Here is a 21,782-nt window from a genome sequence, read left to right as displayed (position 1 = left end):
AAAAACAATGTTTTTATTTTTTTTTCTTGTGATCTTCACTCTTAAAGAGTGAAGCTCAAACATCCTTAAACACAGAGAGTGCCAAAAAATGTACATATATTTTAAGAAAGGAAAAAACTGTATTAAAATTATAACAATATATACTGATAATGAAAGATAAATACAAGTCCCATTTGACTTCTGTAGTTAAAAGAGATGCTCAGAGTGGTTACCATCAGCGTCCAGACACTTCTGATGAACTACTGCTCGAGCAACGCTGACCAAAGTGTCCACTGTCTGTGCACGCCATTTTGCTTTCTTCCAGAAGTACCGCCAGTGTAGCCAGGTTTCTATAGTACCCCACATCCATTACGGTCCCCATAGGTGAAAGATGCCATAATGTAGGATAATATTTAGAAATAAACTTATCCTACATCAAGCACACAAAGTAAATTCAGTGTGAGTTTAAAATGACATGCTTTTCTTCCAGAGGCTTAAGACGCTTGGACCCCCCTGGGTTACTCACAGAGTTAGGTTTTTTTGGAATTGTAAAAATTCCTTAGGCCTTTTCTCTGAAGCAGTACACCCCGTGAAGCCTGAGATCCAAGGGCAAGCCGCCCTTCCTCAGAGATACGGGCCAGAGGGTTGACATATGTTAACAACATATTGTCAGAGGTCTATAGGTGCTCTGCCCTGAAAGAAGGTCACAGTCATTACTTCATACTGAGTAAACTGAGTGAATGCTTGAAGATATTCTTCTATCAACTCTGTTCCCCTGTAGCTGTTTTCGTCTTTGTGCCCTGCTCAGAAAACTAGTCACTGTTTAGAGGAAGAGATTTACTACACAAGTGGTTACATTGATATGATAAATATTTCCTTTCAAGTTAAAATTCAGCTAATAGATAATGGATGAGGTGTGTACGTGACTGGAAGAGTATAAAACTTAAACTTGGAATAAAGAACTTTGCTATATGCCATCCCACGGTGTACAGACTGTTTCTTGACTTAATTATAGGAGCGAGTTTACACCTACAGCAAAGCTGCTGCTCGTTCGCGTCTTGGGTCATGCAACAATAGGTAGAAGTCAACAGATGTTAAATCAGGAGAACATGGGGGAAACTCAACCACACCTCTCTGTCTTATCATTGTCCTAGCAAATTCTCATCAAGGGAAGCTCTCATGTGTCTGTGCCTATAATAAATAATCTTGGGATAAAAACCTTGCATTTAGCTGTTTTAAGAATGCGTAGTATGCTTGTTCTGCTAACTCCAGTCTCGCGTGCACATTGTTTAGTAGACTTCTGTGGTGAACATGGGAACTGTTCATCCCCTTAGCAAAGGAAGCAGGGACTGTGGCTGTGCGAGGCCTCTCAGATCTTCCAAATTTATCATGAATGCATGCAACTGTTAGGCGTGTTGGAGGTTCTGTTGTATACTCATACTCACACCTCCATATTCATTGTACTTCCACAACATTCTCCAATTTCAAACATCATTTCAAAATGGTCTTGCACTCTTCAAATGACAACAGTACTTCTGCCATTTTCTTTGACTGCCCTGCCTGTCACATGGTGACACTGGCATTCGTTTGACTAATGCCATCTTTGGAGCAAATGTCATGCTACAGATTGCTATTGTAATTCAATTCAACTTTGCTAAGGAACACATAGATAACATCCCTTAAAGGGTGTATACATGTTTTTGGCACCCCTGGATATACCTCTAGTGAGGAGGAGTTCTACGAATGTGAACAGCGACAGCCCCCGAGATGAGTAAAGAAGCTTTTGAGATCGCAGAGGCATTTTCAAAACATTAACACTGATTTGGAGAGCTATATTCTGGCATTTTACTTAAAAATTACTACCTAGTACTATTCCACTTCCAAATGCCAGCATTTGAACTCTGGCCAAGTGTGATGCTTTTTATCAATTTTGATGACACTTTCAGTAACCCCCCACAAATACTCAGGTTTTTTTCTCAAACTTGCTGTAAAACATTAACGCAGAAGTGAAACTGTACACATGAGCTGGATGTGTGGCAATCTTACAGAAACATGATTTAAGAGTACATAATCAAGCTTTGTTTCACTGTAGTTAGCTTTTCCTGCAAGACTAGGGGACTCGCCTCACAACCCAACACTCTCTTCCCAAGCCCATTTCAGCCAGTTTCCTTTTGGTTTCTGCTATTCCTTGGATTCTGATTCCTCCTCTGCCTTCCTGAGTAATATTCTATCTCCCTGAATCCCCATCTCTGTCAATCCATCCATTCATCCATCTACCCATTCAGCCATTATTGATTGCACTTTTTGTATATGTAAGGCCACACTACAAGTTTCTAGCAGAAGTGGAACTAGACACCAGATGGAGTTGGAAGTTGTGAAAAAGCAGGGTCTTTGGAATCGCACACATTGGGCTTGAGCGCCAGCTCCATCACTTAGCAGCTCTGAGACGCTGAGCAAGTGACATCCTCACTACGCTTCAGTTGTCTACCTGTATTTGGTGCTTCTAATGTTTGCTTTATAAAGCTGTCGTGGGGACTAAATAAGATCACAAGAACCAAGTGGGTGCTCCCTACCTCACTCATCTCCTGACTTCTGCTCACTGCTAGTGTTTTTTCTTTCTTTCTTTCTTTCTTTTTTTGGGGTGGGGGGGACACAGTCTCAACTCTTGCCCTGGGTTGAGTGCCCTCCTGGCATCACAGCTTACAGAAACCTCAAACTCCTTGGCTCAAGTGATCGTCATGTCTCAGCCTCCTGAGTAGCTGGGAATCCAGGTACCTGCCACAAGGTCTGGCTTGTTTTTCTATTTTTAGTAGAGACAGGGTCTCACTCTTGCTCAGGCTGGTCTCCAAGTCCCAGAGGGCTAGGACTACAGGCATCAGCCACAGGACCTGGCCTCCATCCCAGTGATTTGATGTGGCTACACAAATGTTTGAAAGTCTCTAATTTTAGAATAAGATTTATTTTATTGTTGATGACAGTGTAAACTGGCACAACTCCTACGGAAGGCATTGAGGCAGTTAGTTATCTATCAAAATTATACATGCATATACCCTTTGACCTAGTAATGCGATTTCTGGGAAACTGTCCTACAGTACACTTGTACACATTCAAAATGATGTGTACACAAAGGAATTCTCTGCAGCCTTTTCTGCAACAGGAAAAGACTGCAAACAAATCAAATGTCCTTCAGTAGGAGACTAGTTAAATAAATCATGCAACACATTATTGTGCAGATGTAAAAAAGGAGAAAGAAATTCTTTATCTATCAATATGAAAAAAATCTCCACATTGTTAGGTGAGAAAAGCGAGGCAAAGAACAGTGGGTATGGTACACCACATCCCTTTTTAAAGACAAAGTCTATCTGGGTTGCCTTGTCTGGAATGTAGTGGCTATTCACGTGTGTGATCATAGCACACTGCAGCCTTGAACTCCCAGCCTCAAATAATGCTACGAACTACAGTCACATGCCATCATGCCTGTCCCGTATGTCACATTTTATAAATAAAAATGAGAGAGGGAAATAATATGTACAAATCATAAAGATACTTTGGAAGACTATACCAAACCCCTCCCCCCAACTAGTAAGTATTGGAACTAAGCAGATAGTGGAGATGTGGTGTTAGGTGTACTTTTCATTGCTTGTCTTTTCCAGGTATTTTCCCATTTGTGAACCACTCACGCAGTTCTAATATTCCGTTTTAATTGTCTGTATGCCATAATCTAACCTATCACAAAGACACACTGAGCTCTTTTTGAGTGCCAGGTTCTAGGGAGGACACAACAACACACAAGAATCAGTCCAGAGACTTCTAATATTCAAAAGAAAAAAAATCCCATTTAAATAATTTCTGTATGCAAGAAAAGCCTATAAATAATGAAGTTTAATGCTAATGATGTTTGTTCTTTGATTCAAAAGGAAAATATCTACTTTAGACTTCAATGTCACTGTGTGAAAATATTCGTTGAAGACTAAACATATAAATGCAGTACAAAGGACAATTCACATAACTGTGTGAAATTCAAGCTTCATCCGATTGCCCAGACAGTGTGGACTCCAAGCAGCTAGTGAAAAAGTTCAGGTTAGAACAAACAAATGATTATAGCTATCAGTGGAAATGTACACATTAACCTAGCAATGGATGTGTCAATAAATTTGGAAGCAAATGTAAAAAAACTTCAGATTTTACTAACTCTTACTTAGGAGATGATAATAAATATTGTATTTACTATAATATATATTATATGCCTCAAATAATGCTGGATCCCCATTAGGTATGCGGTTAACCACTATGCAAGATTCAAAAGAAATACAATAAAGAGTATTTATTCTGTTCCCTAAACATGTGTTAGAGGTGTTATAAAATATTATATGTGATATTTGATAATTATATATTTGTATAGTTATGTTATAATTTAAATTAGTATTTTATATAATACATGAGGTTAGAGAATTAAGTTCATGAACTTATCCTAGAAAAAGTGCTACATATCTCACTGCTGAATATCATTACAAAGACCTTTAAAGTACTTCCCTTGGCCATCTGATGACGGTAGTGGTATTCAGCAATGAGGTATATAGCACTTTTTCTAGGATGAGTTCATCAACTTAATTAATTGTTAGACCTTGTATGCTGACATCTCTGATAGCCATTCCAAGCAAATGTAATTTCCAGACCATGTATGACGATACTTCTGATAGACATTTTAGAAAAAGAGTTCCAAACTGTTTTTTTTTTTGTAGAGACAGAGTCTCACTTTATGGCCCTCGGTAGAGTGCCGTGGCGTCACACGGCTCACAGCAACCTCCAACTCCTGGGCTTAAGCGATTCTCTTGCCTCAGCCTCCCGAGTAGCTGGGACTACAGACGCCCGCCACAACGCCCAGCTATTTTTTTTTTTTTGATTGCAGTTCAGCCGGGCCGGGTTTGAACCGGCCACTCTCGGTATACGGGGCCTGCGCCTTACCGACTGAGCCACAGGCGCCGCCCAAGAGTTCCAAACTGTTTTGAAGGGTATACTAGGTGTCGGTGCCAATGCACAGCTTCCCAAGGGGAGCACCTGGAAGGTGATCATGGTGATATGCTGCAGTTAGGTATGTAGCACTTTTTCTAGGATGAATTCATGAACTTAACTGTCTGACCTTGTATACATTATGATTTATGTTACATATTAATATATCATTATATATTACATTATGACTTGCACATTATATCAATATATAAATATACTGTTATAATTGTATATTGATATATATTTATATATTATATATGATATGATATATGATATATATTATTATATTTATATAACACTATAATATGTACTTTATTTCAAGATTAAAAGAAATACTCTTTATTATATTTCTTTTGTTTCCATGGAGGATAATCACACCCCTAATGGGGGCCCAGAGTGGCTTGAGGCAGAAACATATTTACATCTAGTTAGCACACACTGGTTTAAACATGTGGGTTCAAAGCCCAGCTCTGACTGTTAGAAGTCCTGTGACCTTGGGTAAATTATTTACTCCTATCTATAAAATTGGAACAATTATAATACTTAGTCATGACATTGTTATAAGGATTAAATGAAATATTTCATTAAACAAATAATTACTGAAGGCCTGTTAGTGCCAAGCATTGTTAGACACTGGGAGAAGAGTGAATAAATGCATACACTTTTAATAAATTTAATAAACTTGGATTTTTTTTTTTTTTACTTAAAAGCACTTACACATAGGCTTGGGGATGTATATAGGATTTAAAGAAGTTTAAAGCAGCAGAAACAGGACTGAATTATTTATTGGGCCTCTAAGACGATGAAACTGAAAAGTTGATGAACATACAATAGTATCCAATTACAAGAGAGTATTGTCTCATCCAGGATCAGAAGCAAAATAACCTGTTGGTTAATACAGTATGTGTGCTGAGCAATTTATGCAGCACATTTTCTATACACTAAAACTGGTAGTTAGTCATTTCAAAATTTCTTCCAGGACAACACCCATGACAACTTAGAACAGTAATGAAAGCAAGAATAAAAAATGAAAGACTGTAACTCGTGGCTGGTTATTAACATTGGTGACAAAATATTTTTAAAGACAAGGTTATTGTGGCCGGGCACAATGGCTCACACCTGTAATCCTAGCACTCTGGGAGGCCAAGGCGGGTAGATTGCCAGAGTTTGAGACCAGCCTGAGCCAGAGTGAGACCTCATCTCTGAAAATAGCTGGGCGTTGTGGTGGGCGCCTATAGTCCAACTATTTGGGAGGCTGAGGCAAGTGGATCACTTAAGCCCAAGAGTTTGAAGTTGCTGTGAACTGTGACACCATGGAACTCTACCGAGGGTAACAAAGCGAGACTCTAGGGCCCCGGCCCCATATACCAGAGGTGGAGGGTTCAAACCCCACCCTGGCCAAAAACTGCAAAAATAAATAAATAAATAAAAATAAAGACAAGGTTATTCATTATTTTTTAAGACTATTAAAACCCCCATCCACCTACTGGATGCTTTTGACACCCCCCCCCAAGAGTTACAGTCCCTGAAATACATGTTTTAATCAGTTTAAAAATAATGATGGTAGTACAGAAGATAGTAGGAGAAGCCAGAATAATAAAATGTATCTTTCTGAAGCATCCATTTTCCCAGCTTTTCATATTGAAAGCAACAAGGACTTACAATAGACCAAAATATAAAAATCTATTTGATTCACTTCTTTTTTTTTTTTTTTTTGTAGAGACAGAGTCTCACTGTACCGCCCTCGGGTAGAGTGCCGTGGCGTCACACGGCTCACAGCAACCTCTAACTCCTGGGCTTAGGCGATTCTCTTGCCTCAGCCTCCCGAGTAGCTGGGACTACAGGCGCCCGCCACAACGCCCGGCTATTGATTCACTTCTTGCTCTGGCCTCTTCAGAGCATATAGTAGGGACAGAGGCTCTGGTCTCTTTAGGAAACCTTTCTTTTTTTGGGGGGGGGGGTGCAGAATGTCACTCTGTCACCCTGAGTATCGTGGCATTGTCACAGCTCACAGCAACCTCAAACTCTTGGGCTCAAGAGCTCCTCTTGCCTCAGCCTCCCCAGTAGCTGGGACCACAGGCAGGCTCTTGCCAAAACACCAGGTTAGTTCCTCTATTTTTAGTAGAGATGGGGGTCTCCATGTTGCTCAGGCTGGTCTGGAACTCTTGAGTCAAGTGATCCACCTGCCAGGAATCATTCCCTATCTTTTCACATTCTTGTCAGTTGACAAGGGGCTTGGAATCACTTATATATATGGTTTTAATATTTGGTTTATTTCCTAGCTTTTTATTGCTTTCTGTTACCTACTGAAGCTAGAGAAAATGAAATTACCACATATTGTGAAAATTACAGCAACACAACAGCTTTGAAACAACATTCATGATAATCCTGTGTTCTCTACCACAAAATCAGAGAGGAAGACATTCTATTGCTGCAATATCACAAGGTACTAAGAGAAGCTCTGTGAAGAGGAACGAACTGGAGTATGAAATTCCCCTCACCGTCAGCCTTGAACCAGCTTGAAGGAATTTGCTTAACCTCCAGAGCGTCATCACATCTAAGTACCTCGGCTGTCAACCCAGTCGTTCTCGAATTCACCTATGTGCTTTCCTACTTTTCACAGTACAGTCCTTATCATTTTGAGACTATCATAACCATTTGCTTCCCGCGTTTATTGTCTGTCTCAACCTCCCTAGGAGGGTCACTTTTTACCTCCAGCATCTAGCCAAGCACAGTGCTATATTATACGGTAGGTGCTCAAAACATCCTTGCTGAATTTCTTTGTTAAGTGTCAGTGGAGACCACTTTTTATCACATACGAGAGAAATATTTAAGCCCACGATAGGGGAATAGGTTATGTGACTTCAAAAGTGCAGGAACCTAGCTGACAGAGTGAACTTTCGTCTGCGTTCTCGGCATCCTTTTCGGCCTTTGATGCTGAAACGCCGGTGGGAGGGCAAAGGGCAGAAAGTCCGGATAGGGTATTCCCAATGCCGCGGCTAACCGAGCTAGGGATTTAACTTCAGTTCCCCGCGATCGGCGCACAGGGTAGGCGCAGCCCCGGGCCGCCAGCCCCGCACGTTGGACCGCGAGTGCAGCGGAGCTCACCCGGACTGCCGCACGCCGGGTCTCCGCAGCACCGCTGGGGACCTGGGGGAAACCGCGTCTCGCTCGGGTTCCGCTCCCATCATCTGGGGAGGAGAGCCCGCCCCCTGCCGGGAGTGGGGCACCGGGCGCGCCTGTTGGACCTCCCGCGGAGAGAACCCACCCGAGTCTCGGCCCGGGGCGGGGGTGGCGCCCGGTCGCCTGCTCACCGCTGCGGAACCTGCTGCTGTCTCCGGCCTTGTTGAGGGTGCTGCTGGAGCAGCCCATCGCGGGGACGTAGCCACCTGTCCCAGCGCCGCACGAACCGCACCCGAAGCCGCCCAAGTTTTTCCAACTCTGCAGCCGAGCTACCCCTGAGCACCGCGCAAGCGCAGAGCGGAACCTGAGGGAAGGGGTGCGCACCTGGAGGGGCAGGAGAGCCAGGGAGGGAGGGCACAGCGGAAGAGAGCTAGAGGACAAAGAGCAGAGGAGAGCCGGACCTGGGCAACTGTGGGCACTGGAGGGGAGGAGACCGAGGGTATGGTAAAGGCACAGAGGCTGGGAAAGGGAAGATGTCAGGGGGCTAGGGCGCAGTGCCGGGAGGTGTGCTCTGAATCAGCCGTCACTAAATAGCCGGGGAGGGGAGGGGAGGGGTGGCTGTGGGTAGTGGCTATTCATTGGTAGACTAGATGTGTGATGACGGTCTTCTCTTACATAACCCTAATACAATGTTTTTCAACGTTTTTAATCTCATGGCACACGAACTATAAACTTCCACAGCACGCTTAAATTATGTTGATCAAAAAAAAAAAGAGTAAAAAAAGGAATATACCTTTATTTATTAACACATGCACCATCCGCCAAAAAACAAAACAATGAATAATTTGTAATAAAAAGATAACAATTAAAATTCTTTTTAAAAAACTTATTTACATTTATTTATTTTTATTACAATTTAGCATTTATTAAAATATCCGAGCTTGACTTTTTTTTAAGAATATCTTCTTTGCAGGTCAAATTTTGGTCAGGCATACTCGATTTATTAAATCTTTTTCCAAAGATTCTGTCATTGATTTTTTGTTTTTAATTTTATTCATTGCATAAAAGCTCTCTTCACGCAAATACGACGTTAAGAACGGAAAATGTCTATTGCTTTTTTGGTAATGTTTGAAAATTCATCCTTGAGAGATAACCAAAAGGTTGTAATATCCCTTGTTGAATATTTTAATTGCAGTCCTCTGTCATTTCTTGTTTCTGGTAACTCTTCCTCATCTATAATATTTAAATATGCTGACATACATGCGCTTGAAACAAAAATATTTCTCAACCAATCCAGAGATATTATGGAAAGTTTTGGTGGAGGAAAGTATTTTTCAAAATTTCTGTTCAATGAATCTAAAAGTTTGTAAAATCTGTTCAGTAGGATTTTTATCCAGTTTACTCCTTTTCACTAGTTCAAACATTTCTACTGTATTTTCTCTTTTAATCCTTTCCTGCCAGGGCAGTAAGTTTTCTCTGAAAGCATTAATTTTATCCGAAGACATGAGAATATTTTCATGATTTCCCTACATACTCTTTTTAAGAGTATTCAAACGCTAAAATAAATCTGCAAGAAATCTAATTTTATTACACCAACCCCCATCACAAAGTAAATTGCCTAATTTAGAATGCTGCATTTTTAAAATGTTGATTTTTTTTTTTTGTTTGAGACAGAGTTTCACTTTGTCACCCTTGCTAGAGTGCTGTGGCGTCACAGCTCACAGCAACTTCAAACTCTTGGTGATCCTTTTGCCTCAGCCTCCTGAGTAGTTGGGACTACAGGTGCCCACCATGATGCCCAGCTATTTTTAGAGATGGGGTCTTGCTCTTGCTCAGGCTGGTCTCGAACTCTGCCCTCCTCAGCTTCCCAGACTAAAAATTGATTGTTCTTTTCATTCATAAAATCTTGATATAACTCTACCTCGAGATAGCTATCTCATTTCCATATGCAATAAGAGCTACATATAAGAAGCATCCACTGAGGAACATAATTCTGCAAATAATTGTGATCGCAATGGCCTATTTGAGACAGTCTCACTTTGTCACCCTTGGTAGAGTGCTGTAGCATCATAGCTCACGGCAACCTCTAACTCTTGGGCTTAAACGATCCTCTTGCCTCAGCCTTCCAAATAGCTGGGACTACAGGCGCCCACCACAACTCCTGGCTACTTTTAGAGACGAGGTCTTGCTCAGGCTAGTCTCGAACCTGTGAGCTCAGGCAATCCACCAGCCTCGGGCTCCCAAGTGCTGAGATTACAGAGATGAGCAACCACACCCAGCTGGGCCTGCTTTTTATATAATTAATAATATAAATAGTATTTTCTAGGACCTTTTCTAATTCTGGCACTGACGATTTTGATGCTAGCACTTCTCTGCTAAAAATAATTTTCAGGTTCTTCTCTTGCAAAAGTGTAACAAATCCTTTTACACCTCAGGACATAGATGGGGCTCCATCTGTGCAAATACGTATGCAGGAATCCCAAGACAAGTTATTAGAATTAAAGTAATTATCAAATAAAAAACATCTTGGCCCTTTGTTGTTTGCAGTGGTCAATAAAATAAAAAAAACTGTTATATGATTTCTTCTTTATGGACAAATCTACTCTGATGTCAGTAGATTCATCCAACTGAATTGCAAACATGTTTACTTCTATGAGGTGAGATATTACTTGAAATTCTATGTTTTCAGATAAATCCTTAACACATCGAGAAACTGTATTATCTGAAAGCAGAATTGTCAAAATTTTCTTTTTGTATTCTTCTCCAAACATTGTTTTTACAATTCCACAGCAGGTCAGTAAAATAACAGTATGTTATTGTTATGAATTTGTATGAGATTTCATTTTCCTAGCTAGGATTTCTGCAACTGAGTAACTTGCTTCTTGTTCTTTAGCTGATATCGTTGCATATTTGGTCCATATTTTTGTTGGTTGAGTATTGAGTGCAAGTAATTTGAAATATTCCACCGGCTTTTCAGACAAGTGAGAATGTCTGAATTGTACATGTCTCTTTAATTTGGATTTGCTAATGTTTCTCCGCCAGTTACATATGTGGAATGTGGTAGATTTCCTTTACTGCGTATGAAACCAAATGACAACTAATCTTCATTATATTGATGACTAATTTTTTTAATTTAGTTGCTGATGTACGGGATGAAGCAGCATTCAACATATTAGTGTTGTCTTCTGATTTTTGTTTCCTAACTAAAAATGTATCCATTTTAGGGGCACTGGCCCCATATACCGAGGGTGGTGGGTTCAAACCTGGCCCCGGCCAAACTGCAACAAAAAAATAGCTGAGCGGGCGGGGCCTGTGGCTCAGTAGGTAGGGCACCGGCCCCATATACCGAGGGTGGCGGGTTCAAACCGGCCCCGGCTGACCTGCAAACCAAAAAATAGCTGGGCGTTGTGGCGGGCGCCTGTAGTCCCAGCTACTCGGGAGGCTGAGGCAAGAGAATCGCTTAAGCCCAGGAGTTGGAGGTTGCTGTGAGCTGTGTGATGCCATGGCACTCTACCGAGGGTGATAAAGTGAGACTCTGTCTCTACAAAAAAAAAAAAAAGTTAAAAAAAAAAAAAATAGCTGAGCTTTGTGGCAGGCGCCTGTAGTCCCAGCTACTCGGGAGGCTGAGGCAAGAGAATTGCTCGAAGCCTGGGGGTTGGGGGTTGCTGTGAGCTGAGATGCCATGGCACTCTACCGAGGGTGATACAGTGAGACTCTGTCTCTACAAAAAAAAAAAAAAAAAAAAGTATCCATTTTAATGAATCCTATGTAATAAAAATTAAAAATGCCAAATCAAAAATAATAAAAATAACAAATATAAATGAACTCATACTTTTTAAAAAGAAATACAGGTATTAATTAAACACACTTGGAAAATTTTCAAAACTAGGATTTATAAGGTAATTGCATTCAACTACTTCATTATTTTAAATCTAGACGGAACTGCACAACATGTTCAGTACCAGCAACACCTCCTTACTACTTCAGGCACATTGAGGGATTGCTGAGTCATGCAGTTTCATTCACTTAGGTGGCTTCATTCACTTCAATTGAAGCGTTCATCAACAAATCCTTGTCAAATCGAACCATCTATGGACATGTACTGAAACCTTATTTTTCTTTTTTTTGAGACAGAGTCTCACTTTATGGCCCTCAGTAGAGTGCCATGGCATCACACAGCTCACAGCAACCTCCAATTCCTGGGCTTAAGCGATTCTCTTGCCTCAGCCTCCCGAGTAGCTGGGACTACAGGCGCCCGCCACAACGCCCGGCTATTTTCTTTTTTTTTTGGTTGCAGTTCAGCCAGGGCCGGGTTTGAACCTGCCACCCTCGGTATATGGGGCCGGCGCCTAACTGCAACAAAAAAATAACCGGGCGTTGTGGCGGGTGCCTGTAGTTCCAGCTACTGGGGAGGCTGAGGAAAGAGAATCACCTAAGCCCGGAGTTGATGGTTGCTGTGAGCTGTGACGCTACAGCACTCCACGGAGGGCGATAAAGTGAGAATCTGTCAATACAAAAAAAAAAAAAACACAACCATTTCTTACAACAATGATATACTTGTATAATCAATTTAAAGAGGTTTTAATTTTGATATGCATACTTACACTGCATTGAACTGTTTGAAAATAGTTAATGATCTTAATCTTAATGGTCTTTAAAATTTTTCATGGCATACCAGTATGCTAAGGCAGATGAGTTAAAAAATCACTGCTGTAGTACAATTACTACAGGAAGTTTAACACTGATGCAATGCTATTTAATCCACCCTCCATATTCAACTTTTGCCAACTGTCCAATCCATATCTCACTTTTCTTCAGTTATGATATCTTCTATTTTCTTCAAAGGAAGTGTTTTATAATCAGGTAAACAATACTAATCATACTTTTTAACATTGTGTTTTTCCTTTTATCCCTGGCTGAATGCCCAATATGCAAGCCGCAACAGGAGTGACCAATTCTAAGTCTCTGAAATGGTACCATACTTGGAGGGGACCAGTCAGCCACTTCATGGAAGATAAATCTGACTTCTTTGGAGACAGATGATCTTTAATGAATTAGACTTGCTTTTCCTGCCTGTCATGCCTCTGCCAGCCTCACCTATTAGTGGGCATACTATCAAGACATTACGTTCTGTACAGTTAGCCCTTCACATCTGCAGGTTCTTCATGCACGGAGTCAACTATGGATTGAAATATTTTGGCAGGGACAATCAATAAAAATACAATAATAAAAATATATTAATACAAATAAAAAAACAATACAGCCGGGCACAGTGGCTCATGCCTGTAATCTTAACACTCAGGAAGGCAGATGGATTGCTTGAGTTTAGGAGTTCAAGACCAGCCTGAGCAAAAGCAAGACTCTGCCTCTACTAAAAATAGAAAAAAAAAAAAACAAAACAAAACTGGTATTGTGGCAAGTGCCTGAGTAGTAAGCTACTCAGAAGGCTGAGGCAAGAGGGGCGCTGGAGCCCCCAAATTTGAGGTTGCTGTGAGCTATGAAATCACAGCACTCTATCCAGGGGGACAGAGACTCTGTCTCCAAAAAAAAAAAAAAAATACAGTATAACTACTAATTACATAGCATTTACATTATATTAGGTATTATTTTTTTCTATTTAATACAATGTTTATTATACTGTTTAATTACAGTTTATTATAATACACATCCTTGATCTCATCAATTCATCTGAAGACTAGAACATTCCTAATGACTTATATCTACTGTATGTTCCTCTTTTATCAATGTTTTGTTTCTGTGATCAGAGTTAACCACTGCATTATTTATCATTTTGATTATTTTTATTTTTTTAGAGTCTCACTGTGTTGCCCTTGGTAGAATGCTGTGCCGTCAAAGCTCACAGCAACCTCAGACTCTTGGGCGTAAGCGATTCTCTTGCCTCAGGCTCCCAAGTAACTGGGACTACAGGTGCCTGCCACAACACCTGGCTATTTTTTGATTGTAGTTGTCGTTGTGGTTTGGCAGGCCAGGGCTGGGGTTTGAACCCACCAGCTCCGGTGTATGTGGCTGGTACCCTGGCCACTGAGCTATAGGCGCCAAGCCAATTTTGATTATAAAAAAAAAAAAATTATCACATACATTTTTATGGGGAAACAGTTTGTTATTTAGCTATATTAGGTATTATTAATAATCTAGAGATGACTTAAGGTATTCAGGATGATGTGGGTAGGTTACTTGGAATTACCATACCATTTTATGTAAGGGACCTTACCATCCGTGGATTTTGTTATCCTGGGGTGGGGTCCTGGAACCAATCCCCCACAGATACAAAGGGATGACTGTACTGTCCTATCAAATAACTCATTTTATTGTGAATATTGTGAGACAAGAAAAATAATAGTTGATTTCTATGTGATTGACTCTTCTTTCCATTTACTTCATCATCTAGAAGCAGCCAAACCTATAAAATGGGGGAATAGCACATTAAACACTCAATTAGGGCACCAGCCAAGATAAAATTGAGGTGCTATCCTGTAGTGTTGCACATTATGCTCTGAATCAGTAACTAATAAATGGTGCTGCTTCTTCTGACTCGTATACACAAATCTGGGTCTTGCTGTCCTGAATTCTTGTTAATTTATTGAACTACAAAATAAATTCCTTTTCTTCTCAACTGAGCTATTTTGTTGCTTACAACACAAGTCTCCAGAAAAACGTACAATGCTTACCCTACCTCCCCTCTTCCTAACTCTGTCCTTCTTAACAAATACTTGTCCTATCATATTCCTTTAGTCCTGTTTGATGACTAGCTTGGTAAGACCAGATCATAAATGATATGGTGATTTTAAATGCAAAAAATATCTTCAAAGCAGTAGTTCATAAATTTTTCACCTCCAAGGATTCCTTTTATATATCATTTTTCTTCCACGTTTTTATCGTTATAATATTGCCTTGTTATGTATTTTTCTAAGTAATCAGTGATATTTTCTGATCAGCATAACATATAGTGTTACAACATTGAGTTGATATTATTGCAATTAAAAGCAAAAGTAGGCCAGAAATGGTGGCTGACACCTGTAATCCTAACACTCTGGGAGGCTGAGCCTGGTGGATTGCTTGAGCTCAGGAGTTCAAGACCACCTTGAGCAAAAAGCGAGACACTGTTTCTACTAAAAATAAAAAAAGTAGGGGCAGCGCTTGTGGCTCAGTGAATAGTGCTGGCCCCATATACCAAGGGTGGCAGGTTCAAACCTGGCCCTGGCCAAACTGCAACAAAAAATAGCTGGGTGTTGTGGCAGGCGCCTGTAGTCCCAGCTACTCAGGAGGCTGAGGCAAGAGAATCACCTAAGCCCAGGAGTTGGAGGTTGCTGTGAGCTGAGATGCCACAGCACTCTACCGAGGATGAAAAAGTGAGACTCTGTCTCTACAAAAAAATAGAGAAAGTGAGGCAAGAGGATCACTTGAGCCCAAGAGTTGGAGACTGCTGTGAGCTATGATGGCACAGTACTCTATCCAGGGTGACAGCTTGAGACTCTGTCTGGAAAAAATAAAAGCAAAAATAGGCTGGGTGTGGTGGCTCATGCCTGTAATTCTAGCACTGTGGGAGGCCAAGACTGGTGGATTGAGCTCAGGTGTTTAAGATCATACTGAGCAAAAGTGAGACCTTGTCTCCACTAAAAATAGAAAAACTAGCTAGGCTTTGTAGCAAGTGCCTCTAGTCCCAGCTGCTTGAGTTTAAGGTTGCTGTTAGCTATGACAATGCCACAGCACTCTACTCAAAGTGAGAGTGAGACTCTTGTCTCAAAAAAAAAAAAAAAAAAGGCAAAAACATAGCCTGTATTTTCCACCTTTTTTTAAAGGACAAAAGTACATAGACTTTTTAAATCACTGACAATGTGTTAAAACTTCTTACTTTCATGGATACTTGGAGGCACAGGAATCCTAGTTATACTGTACTAAAATTTCAGAAACTGACTCTAAGAAACATAAAACATCCAAAAGACCAACTTTTACAGGCACCATTTTACTTACCAAAAGTGTCACTTCTCCACAGTAAAACAGTGAATGAAGTACTCTGCATTGTTCATATCCAAGAGCATAAAAAGCATATGCTTCCATGGATTAAAAAAAATGGTTTTAAAACATGGGAGAAAGTGTTTCTCTGGCCTATTTTTAGTCCAATCCAGCAGGATTTGTAGTATCAAGGCCAGAAAACAAAACTGTTAAGAGTCTGGAGCACTCCCAGTGGGAACAGAAAGCAGTATGAGAAATATTTTAGATTCTTTATTATTGTGGAAGAAATGGTGGAGATGAATAGGTAACCTTCATCCTTCTTAAGGAATTCAGGGTTCAGAATTCTTGTAAAGGTACATAGTATGTTTCATTTAGTTGTAAGGCCACCAACATTCACTGAGTTGACAGGGTCTTGTCACTTGGATTCCTTGTCTATTCCTCTCCCTACCCTATTTGTGAATGTACTTAATGCCCAGGGAGACTGATAAGAACACGAAGTCTGAGTTAAGTTCCAAATCACTAATGGATTGCTTCCTAATCTGGATGCTGAATAGTTGATGGTAATGAATATGATAGTTTTAACTGTCTGACAATAAGGAGATGGGCCAGTGTACTAAACCAATGCAAGTGAGATGAATGTGTTAGTATTTGCTCCAACAGGGAATGCAGCCTGTCACTTTAAATTCTTACATCAAGTAAAAACTAGAAATACAATGAACCCAGATATCTGCAAAGTTCTCAGAAACTTGGAGCAGCAATTTTGGAAACCAAAGGAGGGCCTTGTGTTCATTCTGTCCTATCACATTTACCTGTTGGTATTCTTTCAGATCACTCTGAAATGCTACATACTAGTACCCAGAAAAAATAATGTCTGAATGGCAAAGTCCTTTTTTCAAAGGTTTACATATCCTGACTTTTTAACATGGTTTTCACTTACAAAAAGTTGAATAATACAATGATACAATGCTATGTCCTCTGCCTAAATTCAACAATTAACACTCTGCACTTCTTCTACCTTCCTAATCTACGTATAGTATTTGAACCACTGAAAATTAGTTGAAGAAATTATGACATTTCAACCCCAAACACTTCTACGTATATCTCATTAGGACATTCTCTATACGGCTTAAAGTGGCTATTTTAAATATTAGTAATAATAATCTTCTAACAAAGAGGTCAACAAACTGTGGTCTGCAGGCTAAATGTGGCTGCAGGCTAAATGTGGCTGCTGCCTTAAAAGGTTTATTGGAACAGTCATACCCATTCATTTACATATTGTCTGTGGCTGCTTTTGTGCTGCAACACAAAAGGTGGTGAATAGCAGAGGTGAATAGCTGCCAGAGACAATATGGCCGGAAGGCCTAAAGTATTTCCTGTTTGGCCCCTTACAGAAAATTTACCAACCACTATTCTAATAAATACACGTGTGGAGATAGTAACAAAACCTTCATGAGCCAAAGGATTTGGATGTCATTTTCACATAGCAAGTGTGCCTGTCTCAAGTAAAGACATTTTTGTCTTTTGAGACAGGGTCTCTCCATCACTTGGGCATCACCATCGCTCTCTGTAACCTTAAACTCCTGGGCTCAAACAGTCCTCCTGCCTCAGCCTTTGGAGCAACTGACTACAGGTGCATGCCAACATGCCTGGCTAATTTTTCTGTTTTTTTTTTTTTTTTCTTTGCAGTTTTTGGCCAGGGCTGGGTTTGAACCCGCTACCTCCGGCATATGAGGCCGGCACCCTACTCCTTTGAGCCATAGGCGCCACCCTTTTTTTTTAATATAAAGATGGGGTCTTGATGTTGCTCTTACTCATGCTGGTCTGGAACTCCTGGCCTCAAAGGATCCTCCTACCTTGGCCTCCCAAAGTGCTAGGATTATAGGCATGAGCCACCATGTCCAGCCAAGTAAAGAACAGTTTCCTCCTCTAGTGTGTAGGTTTTGTGCTGCTGTAACTGTGCAAGATAAGCTGGGTGGCTGGCTGGGGAGGTAAAGGTGGAACCAAAGAGCATCTACTAATACCCACTGCATACTTACCTTGTACAGGGCCCTGTGATAGGTGCTATGATACAATAGTTCTATAAGGTAGGCATCTTTATTTTATACAGTTTTATTGATGAGGACACTGGGGATTAGATTAGAAAATTTGCTTGAAGTCATGTAAATATTATAGAAAAAAACCAAGGACCTAAGTCTCTCTCCAAAGAGAGATTCAGTTAAGATTCCCTAGGAGGAATTCTCAAACATTTTTAGTCACGACTCACACACAAAGGAGCACTTTGGGTTTCTCTGGGCTTCCAGTACAAAACCATGGTAAGATCCTTGGGAGAAAGTAACTAAGTCCTATCTTTAAAACATAGTGTCTTTGTTTGTGCTGCTTTAATAGAATATCTGAGATTGGTTAATTTATAAACAGAAATTTATTGGCTCATAGTTCTGGGTACCAGAAGTGCAAGATGCCTGCAGGTTTGGTAATTCTGATTCAAAGATGGTGCCTGGAACACTGTGTCTTCATATGGTAGAAGACAGAAGAACAAAGAGACAGCAAACCTACTTCTTCAAGACCTTTGTATAAGAGCATTAATCCAATCCACACATGTTCAAGCTCTAACAAACCAATGCTCTCACATTGGGGATTTTGTTTCAACCTATAAATTTTGAAGGGGACACAAAAATTCAAACCATAGCACTTATCTGGAACAGGATACTTGGTACCCTATAATGAAAAGCACTTCAGAAAAGTTACCTCAAACACTTTAATCATTTATTCTGTAAAATGGGATAATACCTATCCTGGTTACTTTGTTTTAATTATTTATTTTTTTGTAGAGACAGTTTCACTTTATTGCCCTCAGTAGAGTGCTGTGGCATCACACAGCTCACAGCAACCTCCAATTCCTGGTCTTAGGCGATTATCTTGCCTCAGCCTCCCGAGTAGCTGGGACTATAGGCCCCCGCCACAATGCCTGGCTAATTTTTGTTGCAGTTGGCCAGGGCTGGGTTTGAACACGCCACCCTCAGTATATGGGGCCAGCGCCCTACTCACTGAGTCCAGGTGCCGCCCCCTGGTTACTTTGGAGAAAACAGATTAAAAAGCTTTGAAAGTGAAGCACTCAATATAAAATTATATTGTTTAGTTTGCATCTTTATCTAAGCAAGTATGCCTCAGAACCAATTTGGCTATCTCATTATTTAGGTCTCTAGTTCTCAAATTTTTAAAAATCACTAAGATGCCTGTTAACTCAGATTCCCAGGTCCTATACCCAGAGATTTCTTCCATAGGCCTGTGTGGGATGCAGGAGTCAGAACTCCAGCTGATTCTAATGCAGATAATCTGGGAGCCTAACTTTTGAGAAATACTGCTTTGAGATATAATTGATGTTTCATGAAACAGCTATTAAAAAGGAATACTTTATTATTAAAAAGGAACTTAAAAAAAAGTCTCACTCTGTTGCGCCGGCTAGAGTGCCACAGCCTCAACATAGCTCATAGCAACCTCCAACTTCTGGACTCAAGTGATCCTCCTATCTCAGCCTCCCAAGTAGCCAGGACTACAGGCACAAGCCACCACACCTGGCTAACTTTTTTTGTTTTTAGTATAGACAGGTTCTTGCTTGGCTTAGGCTAGTCTCAAACTCCTGATCTCAAGCATTCCTCCTTCCTTGGCCTCCCAGAGTGCTAGGATTACAGCCGAGAGCCACTGTGCCCAGCCCCAAAAGGGACTTTTTATGTAACAATTAATGGATGCTGTAAAATAATTCAAACAGTACTAAAAAATACAAAGTAAAAAGTAAAGGTTCACTCCTCACCACCCACTCTTCTCATCACTTTTGTATACATTTTGATGATGAGCTTTCTGGACTTTTTCTATGCCTACACAACCATATACAATCATGCTATGATTAACAGTGGGGATGCACCCTGAGAAATACATCATTAGGCAATTTCCTCATTTTGTGAACATCACCTAGATGGTACAGCCTAGTAGACACCTAGGCTATATGGTATCAGCCTGTTCCTCCTAGACAAACCTATACAGCGTGTACTTCACTGGATATTGCACGCAACAGTAACATTATGGTAAATTATTTATGTATCTGAATGTGACAAAAAATGTTGGAAATCTTTGGTAAGAATTATTACCTCGTCTTATCAAAGATTTGATTATAGACACTATTGGTCTCACCAACACTATTTCCATAGTTTGAAAATGTTTTTATCTGGTTGGTCAGTTTCTTCCACAAGTGAACTTTTCGTACTACATACTCTGTTTCCCCAAAAATAAGATAGTGTCTTATATTAATTTTTGCTCCCTAAGATGCACTAGGTCTTATTTTCAGGGGATGTCTTATTTTTTCATGAAGAAGAATACGGTACACATTTATTGTTAAATGAAAATAAAGGAAATTTATTACCTGTATACGGTACGGTAGTAACTTGAGTATCTTCCAGCCTAAACAATGTTGGGGATCTTCTTAAAGACAGTTCACTTCGTTGAAGGAAATTATCCAGCCAGTGTTGTGATGCTTTGAAGTCTTCGGGGGCTATGTCAAACTGTGGTGCCATTGCAAGGGCAAATTCTTGAATCTGAGCCCTATTCACAACCAAAGCCTTTGCTCTCCTGTCAACAACCCATTCACAGATCAGGTCTTCCAGCTTGGAAAATAATGGTTGCCGACCTGATCCACACTTGCGCTTTTTGGCATTTCCCTTGTCCACTTGTTCAACAAGGTTACCATACTCTGCTCGCCATTTTCGGACCAATCGGATACTCAACATCTTCTCTTTACAGAAAGCAGTAAGATTTTGGCCCCAAGAGTCTTCCACGATTCCTTTCTTATACTCCACGGAGTAGCTTTTTCTTTTTGCGCTCATTTCTAGGGGTAAAAAAAAAGGAACTGGGGTATCAGGTAGGGCGAGGGGGATCACTTAAAATGACACAGTGGGGATCAGAGGGGGGAATCAAAATGGCACAGGAGAATCAGAGGGGGGATTACCATTTTAGTAACCCCTTTTGATCCTCCTGTGTCATTTTGATTGTCCCCTCTGATCCACCTGTGTCATTTTAAGTGCTCCCCCTCCCCACACCCCTGTGCCACTGAACACCTTCACCAGACATATCCCCCCACTCCTTTATCAGACATTTCCCCCCTGGGGACTGCCTGGGGACTGTCACTGGGCTGGCTGGGGCCTGGACCTGGGCTGGAGCAGGGTCTGCCACTGACTGAGAACCTTCAGTCATCATGAGGGCGGCTGCAAGCATCAGGCAGTGTCACCGGAGACAGACCAGCACTCAGCATCTTCGCCGCGACCCATCCGCTCTGATCCTCCTGTTCTTCTACACGCATCTGCGAAAGTCTCCTCCTCTCTCCCGCCCCACGCTCACCTCTCACTCCGACCTCCGCTCCGCCTCCACACAGCAGTGACATCAGGACTCCGCATAACATCACTGATTGCTAGACGCCAGTGGGGGCGGCCCTAGCAACCAGTTTACATAAATTAATTTTCATTCGGAAAAGAGCCTGGGGGGGCCTTATATTTCACCCAGAAAGAAACCTGTAAGTAGGTCTTATTTTAGGAGGATGTTTTATTTTGGGGGAAACACAGTAGGTTATTTTTTCCTCCAAGTTGCCTAGCTCTAACTTAATTTCTTAAATGGTGGTGACTTGAAGAATACATTATTACAGAAGACAGTGT

The 21,782-nt window shown here is 40.9% G+C and overlaps 1 protein-coding gene across 5 annotated transcripts in view; it reads right to left on the bottom strand.

Moving 5' to 3' along the window:
* ERICH5 (glutamate rich 5) overlaps positions 1-21,782 on the bottom strand; it is a 52,893-nt gene that overhangs the window by 27,357 nt on the left and 3,754 nt on the right. For 2 of the 5 annotated variants that reach the window (XM_053559064.1, XM_053559065.1), the window contains one exon: positions 20,501-21,563. In XM_053559064.1, the coding sequence (XP_053415039.1) occupies positions 20,501-20,960 (460 nt within the window). In that variant the 5' untranslated portion in view covers positions 20,961-21,563. Of the gene's footprint in view, positions 1-8,303; positions 8,750-20,500; positions 21,564-21,782 lie in introns of those variants that run through there. The other 3 variants (XM_053559066.1, XM_053559063.1, XM_053559067.1) reach the window with 2 other exon arrangements.

Source organism: Nycticebus coucang, chromosome 13 (genome assembly GCF_027406575.1).
Source record: "Nycticebus coucang isolate mNycCou1 chromosome 13, mNycCou1.pri, whole genome shotgun sequence".
NCBI classification, from domain to species: domain Eukaryota; kingdom Metazoa; phylum Chordata; class Mammalia; order Primates; family Lorisidae; genus Nycticebus; species Nycticebus coucang.
Note: the sequence above shows the minus strand (reverse complement) of the source record. Positions and strands in the feature narration are given on the sequence as shown.